Consider the following 19,439-nt stretch of genomic DNA (forward strand, 5'->3'; position numbering starts at 1 on the left):
GCAGCTGATGACCTCACAACGGGCAGCCTTTCTCCCTCCAGCCAGCCCCACACATGGCCGAGGCACCTCTTGCCTTTCCTGGATCCTGCAGTCGTTTTGCTGGGTACACGGTGGCAGTATTGAGACCTTTTCAGATCCGAGAACGCCGCCTTCTGGCTCTGGGAGTTCTCTTTTAGCTGCCCCTTTGCCTTCCCCTAATCCCGCCCCTGTGGCAGGCTCTGAGCTGGGCTCTTGTGTGATTCCGGACACGTGGGAGAGGAAAAGCCCCAGCCCAGCAGCACCAGCTGAGAAAGGGGAGACGTGAAGGGCCTGGAACAGACCTGCTGGTCGTTGATCCTCTGCTGCATCTTCGCCATCTCCTTGTTGACCTCGATGGCGTAGCTGAAGCAGGAGAACTCCTTCTGATTCTCTGCGACAAAGCTGTCTATCAGCCGGTCGATGTCGCCGTTCTCCGCCTGCTCCAGCAGCTGCTGGTAAACTGGCATCAGGCTCTCGAAGCTCTCTGCTTCTGCTTGCCTCTGCCTGATGCGCTTGGCTGCCTTCAAGGCTGAGGGAGAGAGGGAGCGTCTGGGCTGCGCGTGTCCCCACGGCTGCCCTTGGCAGAGCCTTCCTTCACTCAGAAATTAAGCAAGGAGCTCACAGCCTGCATGGGAATGGGGCAAACACAGTGGCATCCCTCCCCAGCAGGATCAAAGGGGCCACGGCTGCACATGGAGGCGGGTCCCTGCTTCCCCATCCCTCCCTCTCCCCCAAGGGCACCCCAAGACGCAGGGGTTCAGGTGGCCTCCCTTGCTTATCCCTGTTTGTCTGTTTATTCTGTAGGGCAAAGGGTGGCTGAAGGAGCCTGCAGGCAGAGGAGACGTCCTGCCTTTGGGGTGCAGCGCTATAAGCCACCCCTTGCCAACCCTGCGCAGCCCTGGTTTGGGGTCCCCGTTGCACGGCATTTCTCTCATTTGCTACCTTTGTTCTTTTGGGCCTTTTCCTTCAACTCCGAGAGATCTCGCAGTTTGGTGTCCATGAAAGTTTTCATTTCGATCTGCGCCGTGCCAAGGACACGCTTCTGCCTTTCGTGCAGGGCAGCGTCTTTCCTCTGCTTTTCAGTCTCCTCTCTAGTTCTGTTCAGAGTCTCCATCCTGCACGCAGAAAGCAGCAGGTTACACCACGCGTAGTTAGAACGATTTCTCTTCCTGGCCGTCTCCGTGCCTGACCCAGCCAAGCCCCCGTGATGCTGTGCACATTGCCCAGCTCTCATCGCGATGCGGCTGTGTCAGCCCAAGGCCAGCAGCAAGCTGACAGAGCTCTTGGTGGGGTTTTGTACTTGGACACAGCACCCAGCTCCGGCAGCCCGGCTCACTTGGACCAGAGCTGGCTGGCCTCTGCTCCGCATCTGCTGCGTCCCCCTCTGTGGGCTCAGGTGGGACTCAGCGGACAGAGACTGCTCCGCGAGGCAGCTCACCCCATCCCGAGAAACCTCTGGGGCGGGTGGAGTAAATCACCCTGGAGGTACCGGTCTCCCTGCACTGACCAGGCACCCAGCCCTCGGCACCCAGCCCTCGGCACCCAGCTCTAGACAAGAGCGGAGAATCCTCTCTCTCAAGTTGCCAGCGATCTCTCTTGTCATCGCTACTCGACGCCGCCATTGCCCACCGGTGCCAAGTTTACCGCAGAGCGTTCGCAAGGCCACGTACCACTCCTCGTAGGCTTCTGTGGATTGCTGAAGAGCGCTGTTCATCCTCCTGCGTTGCTTCTCCAGCTTCCTGTGGAGCTTAAAGAAGATGTTGTTCAAAGCAGCTTTCTGTATTTGGAGGCTTTCAATCTCTTCATGCAGCTGCTTGTTTCTGCTCACAGCGGTGTGGAAACGGACAGTGACCTGGGGAGAGAGAAGCAAGGGGTCTGAAGCTGCTGCGGGACTGGGGGGCTCAGGTCTCTGCAGAAAGACCTCGACCAGGGCTGAGACAAACACGGGCCAAGGGATGTGAAGCTGGCCCTGCAGTATCCTCCTCCCTAAGGCTGGAGAGGCAACAGTAGGCCAGGCCGAGACCCGGAGCTGGCATTGTCCAAGGCAAGGTGGCCTCAGGCAGCTCGGCCGTGTCACTAAACAGGCGCAGGCCTTCAGGCTTCTTGGCAAGGCACAAGTGCTGCATTTGGGTCGCCAAGCTCGAAGGAGCCTTGGAGGGGTTCTGGGAGCAACCAGGCCAGGGGAACAAGCCAGGGCCTTTACGCAGCTTGTGGCAACCAAACGCATTTGCACCGTTACCCTTTGTCCTGACCAAAAGGCATGTTGCACACAGGCCCCAGTGCAGCCCCGCACACGGCCGCCAAAGGCCTGCCAAAGGTTTGCTTACGTTGTATAGAGACGTCTCCAGCGTCTCGGCCTGCTTTGGCAGCCGCTCGCTCCTCTTCACGTCCTTCACCTTTGCTGCTCTCCGCTTTTGACTCGCAATCTCTTGTTCCAGCTCTAATATCTGCGCACACAGAGGAAAAAAACCAAAGAAAGTATAATCTCCAGCCCTACGTTCTGGACTCTTGTCAGGCTGTCCTCAGGAGAAGTGAAGAGACATCTCTCGGGTGTCGCTGCTCCTCGATTTGCCACATCTCAGGCAGCACAGCTAAATGTTGCATTTTCAGAAGAACGACAAAAGTCAAGGGAAAAGCAGTGGGATGTTGCGTGACCCCAGGCAGGTGTGTGCCATCCAAGAGGAGCTGCAGAGAGCTGTGGGACAGCAAGGCTGAGAGTTGCGCCCCGTACTTTTCTGGCCAGCGATGCTGACTTGAATGGGAGCCTGGCTCTGTCCCTTTGTCAGTGGCACGTGTCTTTTGCCAGGAGGCAGCATTCTGTTCCGAGGCCTGAAGGAGATGCATTCTGCATCGAGGGGTTTCAGCCACGGGTCTCCCTCTGTGACTCTGCTCTGCTCTACCGTGCTCGGCCAGGGAATGGTTCAGATGCGTTACCTGCTTCTCCAGGGCAGCTAAGAGGGCTTTTCTCTCTCCAATCAGAGAGTCGTGCTTGGATTTGGACTGCAAAAGGCGGTGGAGCTCCGTACGATTCCTCTCATCCAGCATCACGTTCCTCCGGGACGTGATCTGGCTCAGCGTTGATAACACCTCCTTCTGTTCTTGAGCCAGCGACTCTATTTCTTGCCTGTAAAAACAAAACAACAAATAACATGGAGCACATCCCACCTGCAACGCCGGAGCAGGTCCTTGCCCCTCCCCACCTCAGCACCAGGGTCCCCACATCTCTGCCTGGAGGAACTTTCCGGGCACAACGCAGCCGAGCCAAGCTGCACTTACTCCTGGGCCTGCAGCTGACGCCTCGTCTTGGCACCATAGGACCTGTTCTTCTCCCCAGCTCTCCGAAACTGCACCTGCAGTCTCCTGAACTCGCCTTCAGCCAGCTTGTCCTGCTCCTTCTCCGGGAAGGCTGAAAGCTTCTGCCTCAAAGAGAGCGCGCCCTGCTGACACAGAGAGGGAGAGCTCAGTCACTTGAGCAAACCCCACCAGCAGTGGTAGACAGCGGAGCTGGGCACGGGGCAGTGGGTTAATGGCATCGCCACCTCCAGCTCTTCGTCACCACCTTCAGCTCTTCACTGGCACCGAAGATATTCAGTACCCTCCCAAACACTGAGCCACACAAATCAACTCCATGAGCGCTTCTGATCCACTTCAGAGCAAAGGCGGCCAGGCGCTGTGCTCTTGGGTAACCCCCCGCCATGCTAGCACCACTTTCCAGGGCAAGGAGGCGTCAAGACCAGCCAACACCAGGGCAGCTGAGCCGCAGCTAGCACCTCGCATCCAGAACAGGGTGCAGACCTCCAGCAGCGCGGAGGGCAGGTGACAGCACGTTGTCACCACTTTTATCACCCAGCGTGACTGCCGGGACCACGTCAGTCAGAATCAAACCCACCCCTACTGGGGACATGACATGAAGGAACCCCGCTGACTTTGCCCAGGAGCGGAGCAGGAGCGCTCGCATCGCCAGCTGTGCGAAGGTGACTTGTAGTTGAGAAGTCACTGCCTTACAGGTGAGCACTGCAGCTCTGGCAGTTGCATCCACCACTACCCCCCTGACCTCAGCTGACCCCTGTTGCCCAACCCTGCCTCCCCCAACACCCAGGTCTCACGCCACGGCCTCATCCCCGGCACAGGAGGGCAGGCAGAACGAGCCCCGCCGCAACCCAACGCCTTGCTGGCAAAAGAGAGCCTGGCTCCCCACCGCCTGTCCGGCTCACCCCACCGCGCCACTGATTTCTGCAGGTGAGATCCCCACGGCAGATCCCCCAGAGCGCCTGTCCAGAAATTCAGCTTGGGATCGTGCTTCAGTTTTTACCTTTGAGTCGCTCATTGCTTCCAGCTGTCTCCACCGGTCACTCTGCAGACAGTTCGGGAAGGGGACGAGGAAGCCTCCGCAGGGCCAGGCCTGCTTTCCAAGGAGAGAAATGAAACCCGGCTAAGGGGGCGGTTGTGGCCCCCGCTTGTCCCTCAGCGCCCGCTCGAGCGTTTGGCACATGAGGAAACCATCACAGGTGGCTGCGCGGTGAATAAAAACAGAGCATTTGTAGTGATGGCATCGCAAAACACGCTCCTCTTGCCGAGTTCAGAAGCAGGGGCAGAACAGATGGCTTGAGCTGTTCCACCCCGTTCGCTACCTGGGTTTTCGTAGAAAGGTCCCCCCGTGCCGACGGCCAGAGCCCCTGCGGAGCACGAGTCGGGGATATCGCCTGGATTCAGCCCCGGTCTCGCTGCAGCCAGGGAGGGCACTGGGGCCGACCCCGCAGCCCTCACCCCCAAAGAGGGTCGTGTCCCCCCCCAGGCCCGCTGCAGCCCCCTGGTCTTCCCCGTCCCCCCCGACGCTGCTCACCCCACCGCAGGGTGCTGCGGTTCCGCTCCAGCCAGGGGTCGGGACCACGGCGGCAGTGGGGTTTTGCCAAAGATCAGCCCCTGTTTCCAGTGGCAAGCGCAGGAGAGGCGAGAGCCCGGCAGGGAGCTGCTGTCCGGTCGCTGTCCTGTCCTGCACTGCCCCGGGCTCTGTGGAACACGCACTGACCCTGATGTCACCACTGTGTCGTCACAATGGGGTGGGGGCGGGTTGTCCGTGGGGACCGTTGCCAAGGAGGATCTAGCGACTACAGGGTGGCCAGGGTGGACTAAAAGGGGACTCTCTTCATCCAAGCAATGCTCAACTGGCTGATGGAGGGGGCCAGTCTGATCCTGCCCCCCGAGACCCTGCATCCCTGCAGATCCCTCTGCAACAAAAGGAAATCCTGAAAAACAACCAAGCGACCCCTTCATCTCAAATGTCGTTCTTCTTCTTCCTGCTGGTAACATTAGCAAAAAAACCCAACCAACCCAGAACGCAATAGTTTGAACCCATCCTGGTGCTCAGCAAAGTATGAATTTAACAAGTTTATCCTTCACACGCGCGGCTGATGGACCAGGATGGGTTGGGGATATTTCTCCCAAATCCTGCCAAAACAAATCCCACATGGAACTAAAGAGTTAACCCACGGCAGGGAGGATGTTTGTCTCCTTATGGGATTTAGTAGCCCCTTCACCTCCCCAGGTTGGTAGAGCAGGTAGGTGTTTGAGATGTCAAGCCAGCCATCAGGAAGTGGCTGTTTGTGCTCGGCTGATGTTTGAGAGTCAGCGAAACCACCTGAAAGAGGAGGCAGCCACCTCGCAATCTGACGATGCATCCTCGACTAGCCGGTGGACTGGCACAAATGATCCATAAAGCAGGGCAGGAGATTGAGATTAGACATTAGGAAGAAGTTCTTCACTACAAGGGCGGTGAGGCACCGGCACAGGTTGCCCAGGGAAGCTATGGCTGCCCCCTCCCTGGCAGTGCTCAAGGCCAGGCTGGATGGGGCTGGGAGCGACCTGGTCTGGTGGAATGTGGGAGGATATTTATGAAATAAGGGACATGTGAACAATCCAGCCTTTCCAGAGAACCTGAGCTGGGACGTACCGGAACTGCTGAAAGCATGAACAACTTGCGGTGCAGGGGGCATGAACATCTTACAGGTGCAGGAGAAGAGACAGCCGCCATTAATGACGCAGTTTTAATTTCTCGAAGAAGATGGGTGTGAACATTTGTGAACGTGACTTGAACGTGACTCGCAATGTGGCCAATCAGGTAGGACTATGGGCTGTTATTTGCGATGAAGCCAATCAGTATTTATTGGGTGTGGTCGAGGGTTATAAATTGCACTGGAAACACGGAAATAAAGGTTCACTTGTTAGATCACATTGATCGTGTCAGTGTCCTCACGCAGCTCCCGCAGGTGGAAGGTGTCCCTACCCATGGCAGGGGGTTGGAACGAGATGGTCGTCGCCGAGGGGAGCTGCCCGCAGCCGGCCGAGCCCGCACCGGAGCGGCAGATGTCAGCGCACAGCGGCTTTTCCTGAGGGAAGGAGATGCCAGGGCCGCGGAGCGGCTCGCCTGGAGCCGGCAGCTCTCGTGGGAGACGCGGGCGAGACCTGGCCGTTGCCAGAACATCGCCGCCCTCCCTGACGCCTGGAAAAAGCGGCCTGGGGAGCGCTGCGACCAGAGTGTGCCGCGGCAGCCCCAGCAGCTGGTGGTGTGGGCAGCTGTGGTGGCAACCCGGGCAAGACCTGTTGGATGCAATGTGGCGAGCCAGGCAGAGGTCGCAGGTAAACCTGCAGGTGTCCAGGTCACAGGCTGCAGGGAATGCCACAGCCTCTCGCTGGCGGCGGGGGGCAGCCACGAGTACGGCCGGGTGCGGTGGGAGCAGGTAGACGATCTGCTCGGCCGAGTGGCCCAGCTGCACGACGAGGCTGCGAGGTTACAAGTGAAATGAAAAGGCTTCGGAGCATTAGGGAGGCTGAAGTGGAGACAGGCCGGTGGAACCAGGCTCTGCCCTCCCTACAACAGAAAGGGGGGCACCCACCAGAGCGCACCCAGGAAACAGGGGCCCCTGTATCCTGCCCCTGTCAGGGGGAAGACAGAAGCCTAAATGAAAGAAGTGAGCGGAGGCAAGTTGCCTGCAAGCGCCCTCCTTGCCTGCCTCACCTCCCCGGGTGCCTCTGAGAAAGAGATATGAGGCCCTGCTGGAAGACGGCCAGTCCAATGAGGGGGTGAGTGCTCGAGAGCCTATGCCGGAGGTCTCACCACAGTCAGACAGGCCTTCCAGCCGTATAGCAACCTCCTCCACAAGGAAGAAGAGAAGAGTTCGAGTTGTTGGAGACTCACTCCTAAAGGGAACAGAGGGCCCAGTATGTGGGTTCGGCCCTCACCATAGGGAAGTCTGTAGTCTTCCTGGAGCCCGAATTAGGGATATCGCTAGGAAACTCCCCAACCTCGTGCGGTCATCAGACTACAACCCGCTACTGATCTTCCAGGCAGGAGGGGAGGAAGCTGCATCCCGTAGCCTGAGGGGAATGAAGAGAGACTTCGGGGCCTTGGGACAATTATTGAAAGAGTCTGGCGCGCAAGTTAATTTCTCTTCCCTCCTTCCAGTTGCGGGTGATGACACGGGAAGCAATAGCAGGATCCACGCTGTAAATACCTGGCTCCAGGACTGGGGCTACAGGCCGGGCTCTTGTGTGTTCTTTGATAATGGCTGGTTTTAGAAAACACCAGACCTGATGCTAATACGTGGGAAGGGCTTATCTTGTAGAGGGAAAAGGGTTCTAGGGCAACAATTAGCAGGGCTCGTAGCTAGAGCTTTAAAGTAGATTCGAAGGGGGATGGGGTTGTAGCTGGGTTTGCACCGGTGGGGCACTGTTCTAGTATTAGTGAGGACCGGAAGGCCTGCCATCCCCCTCGGGTGCAGTCGGCGTGCTCAGCTCGCTCCCTGAGATGCCTGTATGCCAGTGCACGCTGCACGGGGAATAAACAGGAGGAGTCAGGAATCCGTGTCCGGTCAAGGGGTTACGATCTGGTGACAATTACAGAGACATGGTGGGACTGCTCACGTGACTGGAATGCGGTCATGGATGGCCGCGTCCTTTTCGGGAAAGACAGGCCAACAAGGCGAGGAGGTGGAGGTGGCGTTGCTCTTTCCATGAGGGAGCAGCTAGAACGTAGGGAGTTCTGTCCAGGGGTGGATGAGGAGCGGGTTGAGAGTTTGTGGGTGAGAATCAAGGGGCAGGCTAGCATGGGAGATACTGCCGTGGGTGTCTAGTACCGGCTACCCGATCAGGATGAGGAAGTTGATGAGGCCTTCTACAGGCAGCGGACAGCAGCCTGGCATTCACAGGCCCTGGTACTCGTGGGGGATTTTAATTACCCAGATATTTGCTGGGAGACCTACACAGCTAGCCATTCACAGTCCAGGAGGTTCCTCCAGTGCATCGATGAGAACTTCTTGATGCAAATGGTGGATGAGCCAACTAGGAGAGGAGCACTGCTAGAGCAGATCTTATAACAATCTTATCTCACTAGCAAGCAGGGTCTGGTTGAAGCGGTGAAGGTTGAGGGCAGCCCTTGGCTGCAGCCATCATGAGATGGCGGAGTTCAGGATCTTGTGCGGTAGGAAGAGAACACCAAGCAAGATCACAACCTTGGCCTTCAGCAGGGCCAACTTTGGCCTTTTCAAGCAATTGCTAGGGGAAATCCCATGGGGCAGGGTACTAGAAGGTAAAGGGGCCCAAGAGAGTCGGTTTCTATTCAAGGACCACTTTTTCCAGGCTCCAGATCGGAGCATGCCAGTGGGTAGGAAATCAAGAAAGGGAGGCAGGAGACCCACGTGGTTGAACAGGAAACTGATGGGCAAACTCAAGTGGAAGAAGAGAGTCTATAGATCTTGGAAGCAGGGGATGGCCACTTGGGAGGACTATAAGACTGTTGTCAGAGGATGTAGGGAGGCAACTAGGAAAGCTAAGGCCTCCTTGGAGTTAAGCCTTGCAAGGGAGGTCAAGGACAGCAGAAAGGGCTTCTTCAAATACATTGCAGACAAAACTAATGCTAGAGGCAATGTAGGCCCACTGCTGAATGAGGCGGGTGCCCTGGTGACAGAGGATACAGGGAAGGTGGAGCTACTGAACGCCTTCTTTGCCTCTGTCTATGCTGCTGGAGACTGTCCTCAGGAGCTCCAGAGCCCTGAGGCCCCAGAGGAAGTCAGGATAAAGGAGGAGATTGCCTTGATTGATGAGGACTGGGTTAGGGATCAATTAAGCAAGCTGGACATACACAAATGCATGGGCCCTGCTGGGATGCACACGCGGGTGCTGAGGGAGCTGGCACAAGTCATTGCTAGACCACTCTCCATCATCTTTGGTTAGTCGTGGGGAACAAGAGAGGTGCCTGAGGGCTGGAGGAAAGCAAATGTCAGTCCAGTCTTCAAAAAGGGCAAGAAGGAGGACCCGGGTAACTACAGACTGGTCAGCCTCACCTCCATCCCTGGAAAAGTGATGGAACAACTTACCCTCAGTGCTGCCTGTAGGCATATCAAGGATAAGAGAGTCGTTAGGAGCAGTCAACATGGCTTTACCAATGGAAGTCTGATAGCCTTTTATGAAGACATAACCAGGTGGATGGATAGATGATGGTAGTGCAGTGGATGTGGTTTATCTTGATTTCGGTAAAGCACTTGACACTGTCTCCCACAGCATCCTCGCAGCAGAACTGAGGAAGTGTGGTCTGGATGACCGGGTAGTGAGGTGGCTTGTTTAATTGGTTGAAGGAAAGAAGTCAGAGAGCTGTGGTGAATGGGACAGAGTCTAGTTGGAGGCCTGGATCTGGTGGAGTCCCTCAGGGGTGGGTGCTGGGACCAGGACTCTTCGATATATTCGTCAATGACCTGGATGAGGGAACAGAGCACCCTGTCAGGAGGTTTGCTGCTGACACCAAACTGGGAGGAGTGGCTGACACCCCAGGAGGCTGTGCTGCCGTTCAGAAAGACCTGGACAGGCTGGAGAGCTGGGCGGGGAGACATTTAATGAACTACAACAAGGGCAAGTGCAGGGTCTCGCAGCTGGGAAAGAACAACCCCATGTCCCAGTAGAGGTTGGGGACTGAGCTGGTGGAGAATAGCGTAGCGGAAAGGGGCCTGGGGGGCCTGGTGGGCAGCAGGATGACCATGAGCCAGCAATGTGTCCTGGTGGCCAAGAAGGCCAATGGCATCCCGGGGGGTATGAGAAGGGGTGCGGTCAGTAGGTCGAGAGAGGTTCTCCTCCCCCTTCTCCTCTGCCCCGCTGAGAGCCCATCTGGAATAGCGTGTCTAGTTCTGGGCCCCTCAGTTCCAGAAGGACAGGGAACTGCTGGAAAGAGTCCAGCGCAGAGCCACAAAGGTGATGAAGGGGGTGGAACGTCTCCCTTCTGATGAAAGGCTGAGGGAGCTGGGTCTCTTGAGCTTGGAGAAGAGGAGACTGAGGGGTGACCTCATGGATGTTCATAAATACGTAAAGGGCGAGTGTCAGGAGGGTGGAGCCGGGCTCTTCTCGGTGACGTCCAATGACAGGACAAGGGGCAACAAGTGCAAGCTGGAGCACAGAAGATTCCACGTGAACATAAGGGAAAAACTTTTTAATTGTGAGGATGACAGAGCCCTGGAACAGGCTGCCCAGAGAGGTGGTGGAGTCTCCTTCTCTGGAGACGTTCAAAAGTTGCCCGGGCGCGTTCCTGTGTGACCTACTCTAGGTGGTCCTGCTCTGGCAGGGGGCTTGGACTGGATGATCTTTCGAGGTCCCTTGCAACCCCTGACATTCTGTGATCTCTTCTCTCGAAGGTCCCCTGCCAGGAGCACTGGCCCGCTCAGATTTGAAGCTGTCAGCACACGAAATCTTCAGTCTAGCCCTCCTCCTCTTGCCCGTGCCAGGAGCGTCGGCCTGCTGCTTCTCGTGCCTCTGGAGAATCAGCTGGCGCAGCTGCCCGTGGTCCAGCGGCACTTCCACTGCCCAAGAAAATGGCCAGCCGTCACGCACCCCGTCACAGGCCTGACATCCGTGGTGGGGCGGGGGAGGCTGGTTGGGGTTGGCTGGGAAGGACAGGGGTCAGCGGGGGATTGGGCGGGGCAGCCAGGGGGGAACGGGGCATTGGGCGTTGGCTGCGTGGCCACAGCCCCTCCCTCCCACCTCCCCCACTCACAGGCGCCGATGGCGTCGGCGGTGCCGTTCGGGGCGGGGGCCGTCGGGCAGAGCTGGGCGCGATCCATCCCCCAGAGGAGCTCGGTGCCGCCCAGCAGCGGGTGGGCGAAGGGCTGGGCCAGGTGGGAGCCCTCAGCCGATGTGTAGCGCAGGATGGACTCCTGCAGCAGGAGCTCGCGGGTCCTCTTCTCCAGGAGACCTGGGTGGGAGGGAGCACTGTCACGCAGGGCCCCTGCCCCAATCCGCCCCCGCCCGTCTGCTGAGCAGGGGCTCATCCTCTGGCTTCCCCAAGGCGGTGCCGTCCGGCAGCCTGTCTCCCCAGGGGCAAGGGCCCGAGGCCGGCTCCCGCACCCAGAGCCGAGAGGAGGGCTTGGGGCTCCACTGGCATCTTTCTAGAGCCGGCTTGGCTCCCGAGTTGACTGGCAATTTGGCACCCCAGAATTCGCATTAGGGACACCCATGCGTGACGGGGCAGAGGAAAAAACAAGAGCTCAATTAAAACACAGTGCAAGCGGGTGGTGGACACGCAGGGTCCAGGCCATGTGGCAGGGGAAGACGGGCAGCCCCGACCCACCCAGAATCTGCGCCAGGTTGTCTCCAAGCGGCCACGTTATCTTCGTAGCATCACAGCTGGTTTCTTTGAGCAGGGCCTCCACGCCAGATCTGAGCTGGCCCAGCAACTTGCTGCTCTCCTTGTATTTCTTTTCATACATGTTGGCTTCCTTGGTGGTTTCCATTATTTTTGCCTATCAACAAAGGTTTTGACAGGTGTCACCCCAGCCCCCTGCTCTTCCCCCACACCCCAGTGCTGGCCACTTCCAGGCTGGGCACTGGAGACATCCCACCCCATGCTCCCGTCCCTGCAGGGGAAAGGCTCTGCGTAGGGGAGCCCAAGCTCCCCGTGCCGCGCACGAGGCCGCAGGCGCTGGAGAGCCAGGGCTGGCAGGAGCCCTGCAGGCACCCTCTCACCATGCACTGGGAGACAGGGCTGCCAAAGCTAATGCAGGGCCCTTTTCTGCCCACGCCTGTCCAGCCCTTGACCAGAGCAGCGTTCATAGGACCAGACTCCCTGGCACACGTGGCAGGGCCGCGCTGCCCTTGCAGAGGGAAGGCCCGGCCGCCATACCTCCACTTCCTCCAGGCTCTCTTCCGCAGGCTCCTTGTCCACGATGAGGGCTGCAATCCTGCTCTGTGTAAACACAAGCACGAGAGAGGGGTATGGGCTGAGTGCCCACCAGATGTGCCTGACAGAGGCTGGGGACCATCCCTCTGCCCTGGCAGCAGGGACGTCCCACTTGACCCCCCCCCGGGGACCACTGTCACCAGGCCAGGGGGGCAGCTGATGACCTCACAACGGGCAGCCTTTCTCCCTCCAGCCAGCCCCACACATGGCCGAGGCACCTCTTGCCTTTCCTGGATCCTGCAGTCGTTTTGCTGGGTACACGGTGGCAGTATTGAGACCTTTTCAGATCCGAGAATGCCGCCTTCTGGCTCTGGGAGTTCTCTTTTAGCTGCCCCTTTGCATTCCCCTAATCCCGCCCCTGTGGCAGGCTCTGAGCTGGGCTCTTGTGTGATTCCGGACACGTGGGAGAGGAAAAGCCCCAGCCCAGCAGCACCAGCTGAGAAAGGGGAGACGTGAAGGGCCTGGAACAGACCTGCTGGTCGTTGATCCTCTGCTGCATCTTCGCCATCTCCTTGTTGACCTCGATGGCGTAGCTGAAGCAGGAGAACTCCTTCTGATTCTCTGCGACAAAGCTGTCTATCAGCCGGTCGATGTCGCCGTTCTCCGCCTGCTCCAGCAGCTGCTGGTAAACTGGCATCAGGCTCTCGAAGCTCTCTGCTTCTGCTTGCCTCTGCCTGATGCGCTTGGCTGCCTTCAAGGCTGAGGGAGAGAGGGAGCGTCTGGGCTGCGCGTGTCCCCACGGCTGCCCTTGGCAGAGCCTTCCTTCACTCAGAAATTAAGCAAGGAGCTCACAGCCTGCATGGGAATGGGGCAAACACAGTGGCATCCCTCCCCAGCAGGATCAAAGGGGCCACGGCTGCACATGGAGGCGGGTCCCTGCTTCCCCATCCCTCCCTCTCCCCCAAGGGCACCCCAAGACGCAGGGGTTCAGGTGGCCTCCCTTGCTTATCCCTGTTTGTCTGTTTATTCTGTAGGGCAAAGGGTGGCTGAAGGAGCCTGCAGGCAGAGGAGACGTCCTGCCTTTGGGGTGCAGCGCTATAAGCCACCCCTTGCCAACCCTGCGCAGCCCTGGTTTGGGGTCCCCGTTGCACGGCATTTCTCTCATTTGCTACCTTTGTTCTTTTGGGCCTTTTCCTTCAACTCCGAGAGATCTCGCAGTTTGGTGTCCATGAAAGTTTTCATTTCGATCTGCGCCGTGCCAAGGACACGCTTCTGCCTTTCGTGCAGGGCAGCGTCTTTCCTCTGCTTTTCAGTCTCCTCTCTAGTTCTGTTCAGAGTCTCCATCCTGCACGCAGAAAGCAGCAGGTTACACCACGCGTAGTTAGAACGATTTCTCTTCCTGGCCGTCTCCGTGCCTGACCCAGCCAAGCCCCCGTGATGCTGTGCACATTGCCCAGCTCTCATCGCGATGCGGCTGTGTCAGCCCAAGGCCAGCAGCAAGCTGACAGAGCTCTTGGTGGGGTTTTGTACTTGGACACAGCACCCAGCTCCGGCAGCCCGGCTCACTTGGACCAGAGCTGGCTGGCCTCTGCTCCGCATCTGCTGCGTCCCCCTCTGTGGGCTCAGGTGGGACTCAGCGGACAGAGACTGCTCCGCGAGGCAGCTCACCCCATCCCGAGAAACCTCTGGGGCGGGTGGAGTAAATCACCCTGGAGGTACCGGTCTCCCTGCACTGACCAGGCACCCAGCCCTCGGCACCCAGCCCTCGGCACCCAGCCCTCAGCACCCAGCTCTAGACAAGAGCGGAGAATCCTCTCTCTCAAGTTGCCAGCGGTCTCTCTTGTCATCGCTACTCGACGCCGCCATTGCCCACCGGTGCCAAGTTTACCGCAGAGCGTTCGCAAGGCCACGTACCACTCCTCATAGGCTTCTGTGGATTGCTGAAGAGCGCTGTTCATCCTCCTGCGTTGCTTCTCCAGCTTCCTGTGGAGCTTAAAGAAGATGTTGTTCAAAGCAGCTTTCTGTATTTGGAGGCTTTCAATCTCTTCATGCAGCTGCTTGTTTCTGCTCACAGCGGTGTGGAAACGGACAGTGACCTGGGGAGAGAGAAGCAAGGGGTCTGAAGCTGCTGCGGGACTGGGGGGCTCAGGTCTCTGCAGAAAGACCTCGACCAGGGCTGAGACAAACACGGGCCAAGGGATGTGAAGCTGGCCCTGCAGTATCCTCCTCCCTAAGGCTGGAGAGGCAACAGTAGGCCAGGCCGAGACCCGGAGCTGGCATTGTCCAAGGCAAGGTGGCCTCAGGCAGCTCGGCCGTGTCACTAAACAGGCGCAGGCCTTCAGGCTTCTTGGCAAGGCACAAGTGCTGCATTTGGGTCGCCAAGCTCGAAGGAGCCTTGGAGGGGTTCTGGGAGCAACCAGGCCAGGGGAACAAGCCAGGGCCTTTACGCAGCTTGTGGCAACCAAACGCATTTGCACCGTTACCCTTTGTCCTGACCAAAAGGCATGTTGCACACAGGCCCCAGTGCAGCCCCGCACACGGCCGCCAAAGGCCTGCCAAAGGTTTGCTTACGTTGTATAGAGACGTCTCCAGCGTCTCGGCCTGCTTTGGCAGCCGCTCGCTCCTCTTCACGTCCTTCACCTTTGCTGCTCTCCGCTTTTGACTCGCAATCTCTTGTTCCAGCTCTAATATCTGCGCACACAGAGGAAAAAAACCAAAGAAAGTATAATCTCCAGCCCTACGTTCTGGACTCTTGTCAGGCTGTCCTCAGGAGAAGTGAAGAGACATCTCTCGGGTGTCGCTGCTCCTCGATTTGCCACATCTCAGGCAGCACAGCTAAATGTTGCATTTTCAGAAGAACGACAAAAGTCAAGGGAAAAGCAGTGGGATGTTGCGTGACCCCAGGCAGGTGTGTGCCATCCAAGAGGAGCTGCAGAGAACTGTGGGACAGCAAGGCTGAGAGTTGCGCCGTACTTTTCTGGCCAGCGATGCTGACTTGAATGGGAGCCTGGCTCTGTCCCTTAGTCAGTGGCACGTGTCTTTTGCCAGGAGGCAGCATTCTGTTCCGAGGCCTGAAGGAGATGCATTCTGCATCGAGGGGTTTCAGCCACGGGTCTCCCTCTGTGACTCTGCTCTGCTCTACCGTGCTCGGCCAGGGAATGGTTCAGATGCGTTACCTGCTTCTCCAGGGCAGCTAAGAGGGCTTTTCTCTCTCCAATCAGAGAGTCGTGCTTGGATTTGGACTGCAAAAGGCGGTGGAGCTCCGTACGATTCCTCTCATCCAGCATCACGTTCCTCCGGGACGTGATCTGGCTCAGCGTTGATAACACCTCCTTCTGTTCTTGAGCCAGCGACTCTATTTCTTGCCTGTAAAAACAAAACAACAAATAACATGGAGCACATCCCACCTGCAACGCCGGAGCAGGTCCTTGCCCCTCCCCACCTCAGCACCAGGGTCCCCACATCTCTGCCTGGAGGAACTTTCCGGGCACAACGCAGCCGAGCCAAGCTGCACTTACTCCTGGGCCTGCAGCTGACGCCTCGTCTTGGCACCATAGGACCTGTTCTTCTCCCCAGCTCTCCGAAACTGCACCTGCAGTCTCCTGAACTCGCCTTCAGCCAGCTTGTCCTGCTCCTTCTCCGGGAAGGCTGAAAGCTTCTGCCTCAAAGAGAGCGCGCCCTGCTGACACAGAGAGGGAGAGCTCAGTCACTTGAGCAAACCCCACCAGCAGTGGTAGACAGCGGAGCTGGGCACGGGGCAGTGGGTTAATGGCATCGCCACCTCCAGCTCTTCGTCACCACCTTCAGCTCTTCACTGGCACCGAAGATATTCAGTACCCTCCCAAACACTGAGCCACACAAACCAACTCCATGAGCGCTTCTGATCCACTTCAGAGCAAAGGCGGCCAGGCGCTGTGCTCTTGGGTAACCCCCCGCCATGCTAGCACCACTTTCCAGGGCAAGGAGGCGTCAAGACCAGCCAACACCAGGGCAGCTGAGCCGCAGCTAGCACCTCGCATCCAGAACAGGGTGCAGACCTCCAGCAGCGCGGAGGGCAGGTGACGGCACGTTGTCACCACTTTTATCACCCAGCGTGACTGCCGGGACCACGTCAGTCAGAATCAAACCCGCCCCTACTGGGGACATGACATGAAGGAACCCCGCTGACTTTGCCCAGGAGCGGAGCAGGAGCGCTCGCATCCCCAGCTGTGCGAAGGTGACTTGTAGCTGAGAAGTCACTGCCTTACAGGTGAGCACTGCAGCTCTGGCAGTTGCATCCACCACTACCCCCCTGACCTCAGCTGACCCCTGTTGCCCAACCCTGCCTCCCCCAACACCCAGGTCTCACGCCACGGCCTCATCCCCGGCACAGGAGGGCAGGCAGAACGAGCCCCGCCGCAACCCAACGCCTTGCTGGCAAAAGAGAGCCTGGCTCCCCACCGCCTGTCCGGCTCACCCCACCGCGCCACTGATTTCTGCAGGTGAGATCCCCACGGCAGATCCCCCAGAGCGCCTGTCCAGAAATTCAGCTTGGGATCGTGCTTCAGTTTTTACCTTTGAGTCGCTCATTGCTTCCAGCTGTCTCCACCGGTCGCTCTGCAGACAGTTCGGGAAGGGGACGAGGAAGCCTCCGCAGGGCCAGGCCTGCTTTCCAAGGAGAGAAATGAAACCCGGCTAAGGGGGCGGTTGTGGCCCCCGCTTGTCCCTCAGCGCCCGCTCGAGCGTTTGGCACATGAGGAAACCATCACAGGTGGCTGCGCGGTGAATAAAAACAGAGCATTTGTAGTGATGGCATCGCAAAACACGCTCCTCTTGCCGAGTTCAGAAGCAGGGGCAGAACAGATGGCTTGAGCTGTTCCACCCCGTTCGCTACCTGGGTTTTCGTAGAAAGGTCCCCCCGTGCCGACGGCCAGAGCCCCTGCGGAGCACGAGTCGGGGATGTCGCCTGGATTCAGCCCCGGTCTCGCTGCAGCCAGGGAGGGCACTGGGGCCGACCCCGCAGCCCTCACCCCCAAAGAGGGTCGTGTCCCCCCCCAGGCCCGCTGCAGCCCCCTGGTCTTCCCCGTCCCCCCCGACGCTGCTCACCCCACCTCAGGGTGCTGCGGTTCCGCTCCAGCCAGGGGTCGGGACCACGGCGGCAGTGGGGTTTTGCCAAAGATCAGCCCCTGTTTCCAGTGGCAAGCGCAGGAGAGGCGAGAGCCCGGCAGGGAGCTGCTGTCCGGTCGCTGTCCTGTCCTGCACTGCCCCGGGCTCTGTGGAACACGCACTGACCCTGATGTCACCACTGTGTCGTCACAATGGGGTGGGGGCGGGTTGTCCGTGGGGACCGTTGCCAAGGAGGATCTAGCGACTACAGGGTGGCCAGGGTGGACTAAAAGGGGACTCTCTTCATCCAAGCAATGCTCAACTGGCTGATGGAGGGGGCCAGTCTGATCCTGCCCCCCGAGACCCTGCATCCCTGCAGATCCCTCTGCAACAAAAGGAAATCCTGAAAAACAACCAAGCGACCCCTTCATCTCAAATGTCGTTCTTCTTCTTCCTGCTGGTAACATTAGCAAAAAAACCCAACCAACCCAGAACGCAATAGTTTGAACCCATCCTGGTGCTCAGCAAAGTATGAATTTAACAAGTTTATCCTTCACACGCGCGGCTGATGGACCAGGATGGGTTGGGGATATTTCTCCCAAATCCTGCCAAAACAAATCCCACATGGAACTAAAGAGTTAACCCACGGCAGGGAGGATGTTTGTCTCCTTATGGGATTTAGTAGCCCCTTCACCTCCCCAGGTTGGTAGAGCAGGTAGGTGTTTGAGATGTCAAGCCAGCCATCAGGAAGTGGCTGTTTGTGCTCGGCTGATGTTTGAGAGTCAGCGAAACCACCTGAAAGAGGAGGCAGCCACCTCGCAATCTGACGATGCATCCTCGACTAGCCGGTGGACTGGCACAAATGATCCATAAAGCAGGGCAGGAGATTGAGATTAGACATTAGGAAGAAGTTCTTCACTACAAGGGCGGTGAGGCACCGGCACAGGTTGCCCAGGGAAGCTGTGGCTGCCCCCTCCCTGGCAGTGCTCAAGGCCAGGCTGGATGGGGCTGGGAGCGACCTGGTCTGGTGGAATGTGGGAGGATATTTATGAAATAAGGGACATGTGAACAATCCAGCCTTTCCAGAGAACCTGAGCTGGGACGTACCGGAACTGCTGAAAGCATGAACAACTTGCGGTGCAGGGGGCATGAACATCTTACAGGTGCAGGAGAAGAGACAGCCGCCATTAATGACGCAGTTTTAATTTCTCGAAGAAGATGGGTGTGAACATTTGTGAACGTGACTTGAACGTGACTCGCAATGTGGCCAATCAGGTAGGACTATGGGCTGTTATTTGCGATGAAGCCAATCAGTATTTATTGGGTGTGGTCGAGGGTTATAAATTGCACTGGAAACACGGAAATAAAGGTTCACTTGTTAGATCACATTGATCGTGTCAGTGTCCTCACGCAGCTCCCGCAGGTGGAAGGTGTCCCTACCCATGGCAGGGGGTTGGAACGAGATGGTCGTCGCCGAGGGGAGCTGCCCGCAGCCGGCCGAGCCCGCACCGGAGCGGCAGATGTCAGCGCACAGCGGCTTTTCCTGAGGGAAGGAGATGCCAGGGCCGCGGAGCGGCTCGCCTGGAGCCGGCAGCTCTCGTGGGAGACGCGGGCGAGACCTGGCCGTTGCCAGAACATCGCCGCCCTCCCTGACGCCTGGAAAAAGCGGCCTGGGGAGCGCTGCGACCAGAGTGTGCCGCGGCAGCCCCAGCAGCTGGTGGTGTGGGCAGCTGTGGTGGCAACCCGGGCAAGACCTGTTGGATGCAATGTGGCGAGCCAGGCAGAGGTCGCAGGTAAACCTGCAGGTGTCCAGGTCACAGGCTGCAGGGAATGCCACAGCCTCTCGCTGGCGGCGGGGGGCAGCCACGAGTACGGCCGGGTGCGGTGGGAGCGGGTAGACGATCTGCTCGGCCGAGTGGCCCAGCTGCACGACGAGGCTGCGAGGTTACAAGTGAAATGAAAAGGCTTCGGAGCATTAGGGAGGCTGAAGTGGAGACAGGCCGGTGGAACCAGGCTCTGCCCTCCCTACAACAGAAAGGGGGGCACCCACCAGAGCGCACCCAGGAAACAGGGGCCCCTGTATCCTGCCCCTGTCAGGGGGAAGACAGAAGCCTAAATGAAAGAAGTGAGCGGAGGCAAGTTGCCTGCAAGCGCCCTCCTTGCCTGCCTCACCTCCCCGGGT

The 19,439-nt window shown here is 58.4% G+C and overlaps 2 protein-coding genes across 2 annotated transcripts; both read right to left on the reverse strand.

The window, feature by feature from the left end:
- Positions 1-194: 194 nt before the first annotated feature.
- On the reverse strand, positions 195-3,715 carry LOC147414323 (uncharacterized). Its single transcript, XM_086474000.1, has 7 exons — positions 3,578-3,715; positions 3,295-3,482; positions 2,953-3,142; positions 1,923-2,465; positions 1,689-1,870; positions 961-1,133; positions 195-547 (listed from the first exon to the last, which is right to left on the reverse strand). Exons 1-7 carry the CDS (start codon positions 3,713-3,715, stop codon positions 195-197), a joined length of 1,767 nt encoding a protein of 588 aa, XP_086330126.1.
- Positions 3,716-12,578: 8,863 nt separating this feature from the next.
- On the reverse strand, positions 12,579-16,111 carry LOC147414324 (uncharacterized). Its single transcript, XM_086474001.1, has 7 exons — positions 15,974-16,111; positions 15,691-15,878; positions 15,349-15,538; positions 14,321-14,863; positions 14,087-14,268; positions 13,345-13,517; positions 12,579-12,931 (listed from the first exon to the last, which is right to left on the reverse strand). Exons 1-7 carry the CDS (start codon positions 16,109-16,111, stop codon positions 12,579-12,581), a joined length of 1,767 nt encoding a protein of 588 aa, XP_086330127.1.
- Positions 16,112-19,439: the final 3,328 nt, after the last annotated feature.

This window comes from Leptosomus discolor, chromosome 16, assembly GCF_034619465.1.
Source record: "Leptosomus discolor isolate bLepDis1 chromosome 16, bLepDis1.hap2, whole genome shotgun sequence".
NCBI lineage: Eukaryota > Metazoa > Chordata > Aves > Leptosomiformes > Leptosomidae > Leptosomus > Leptosomus discolor.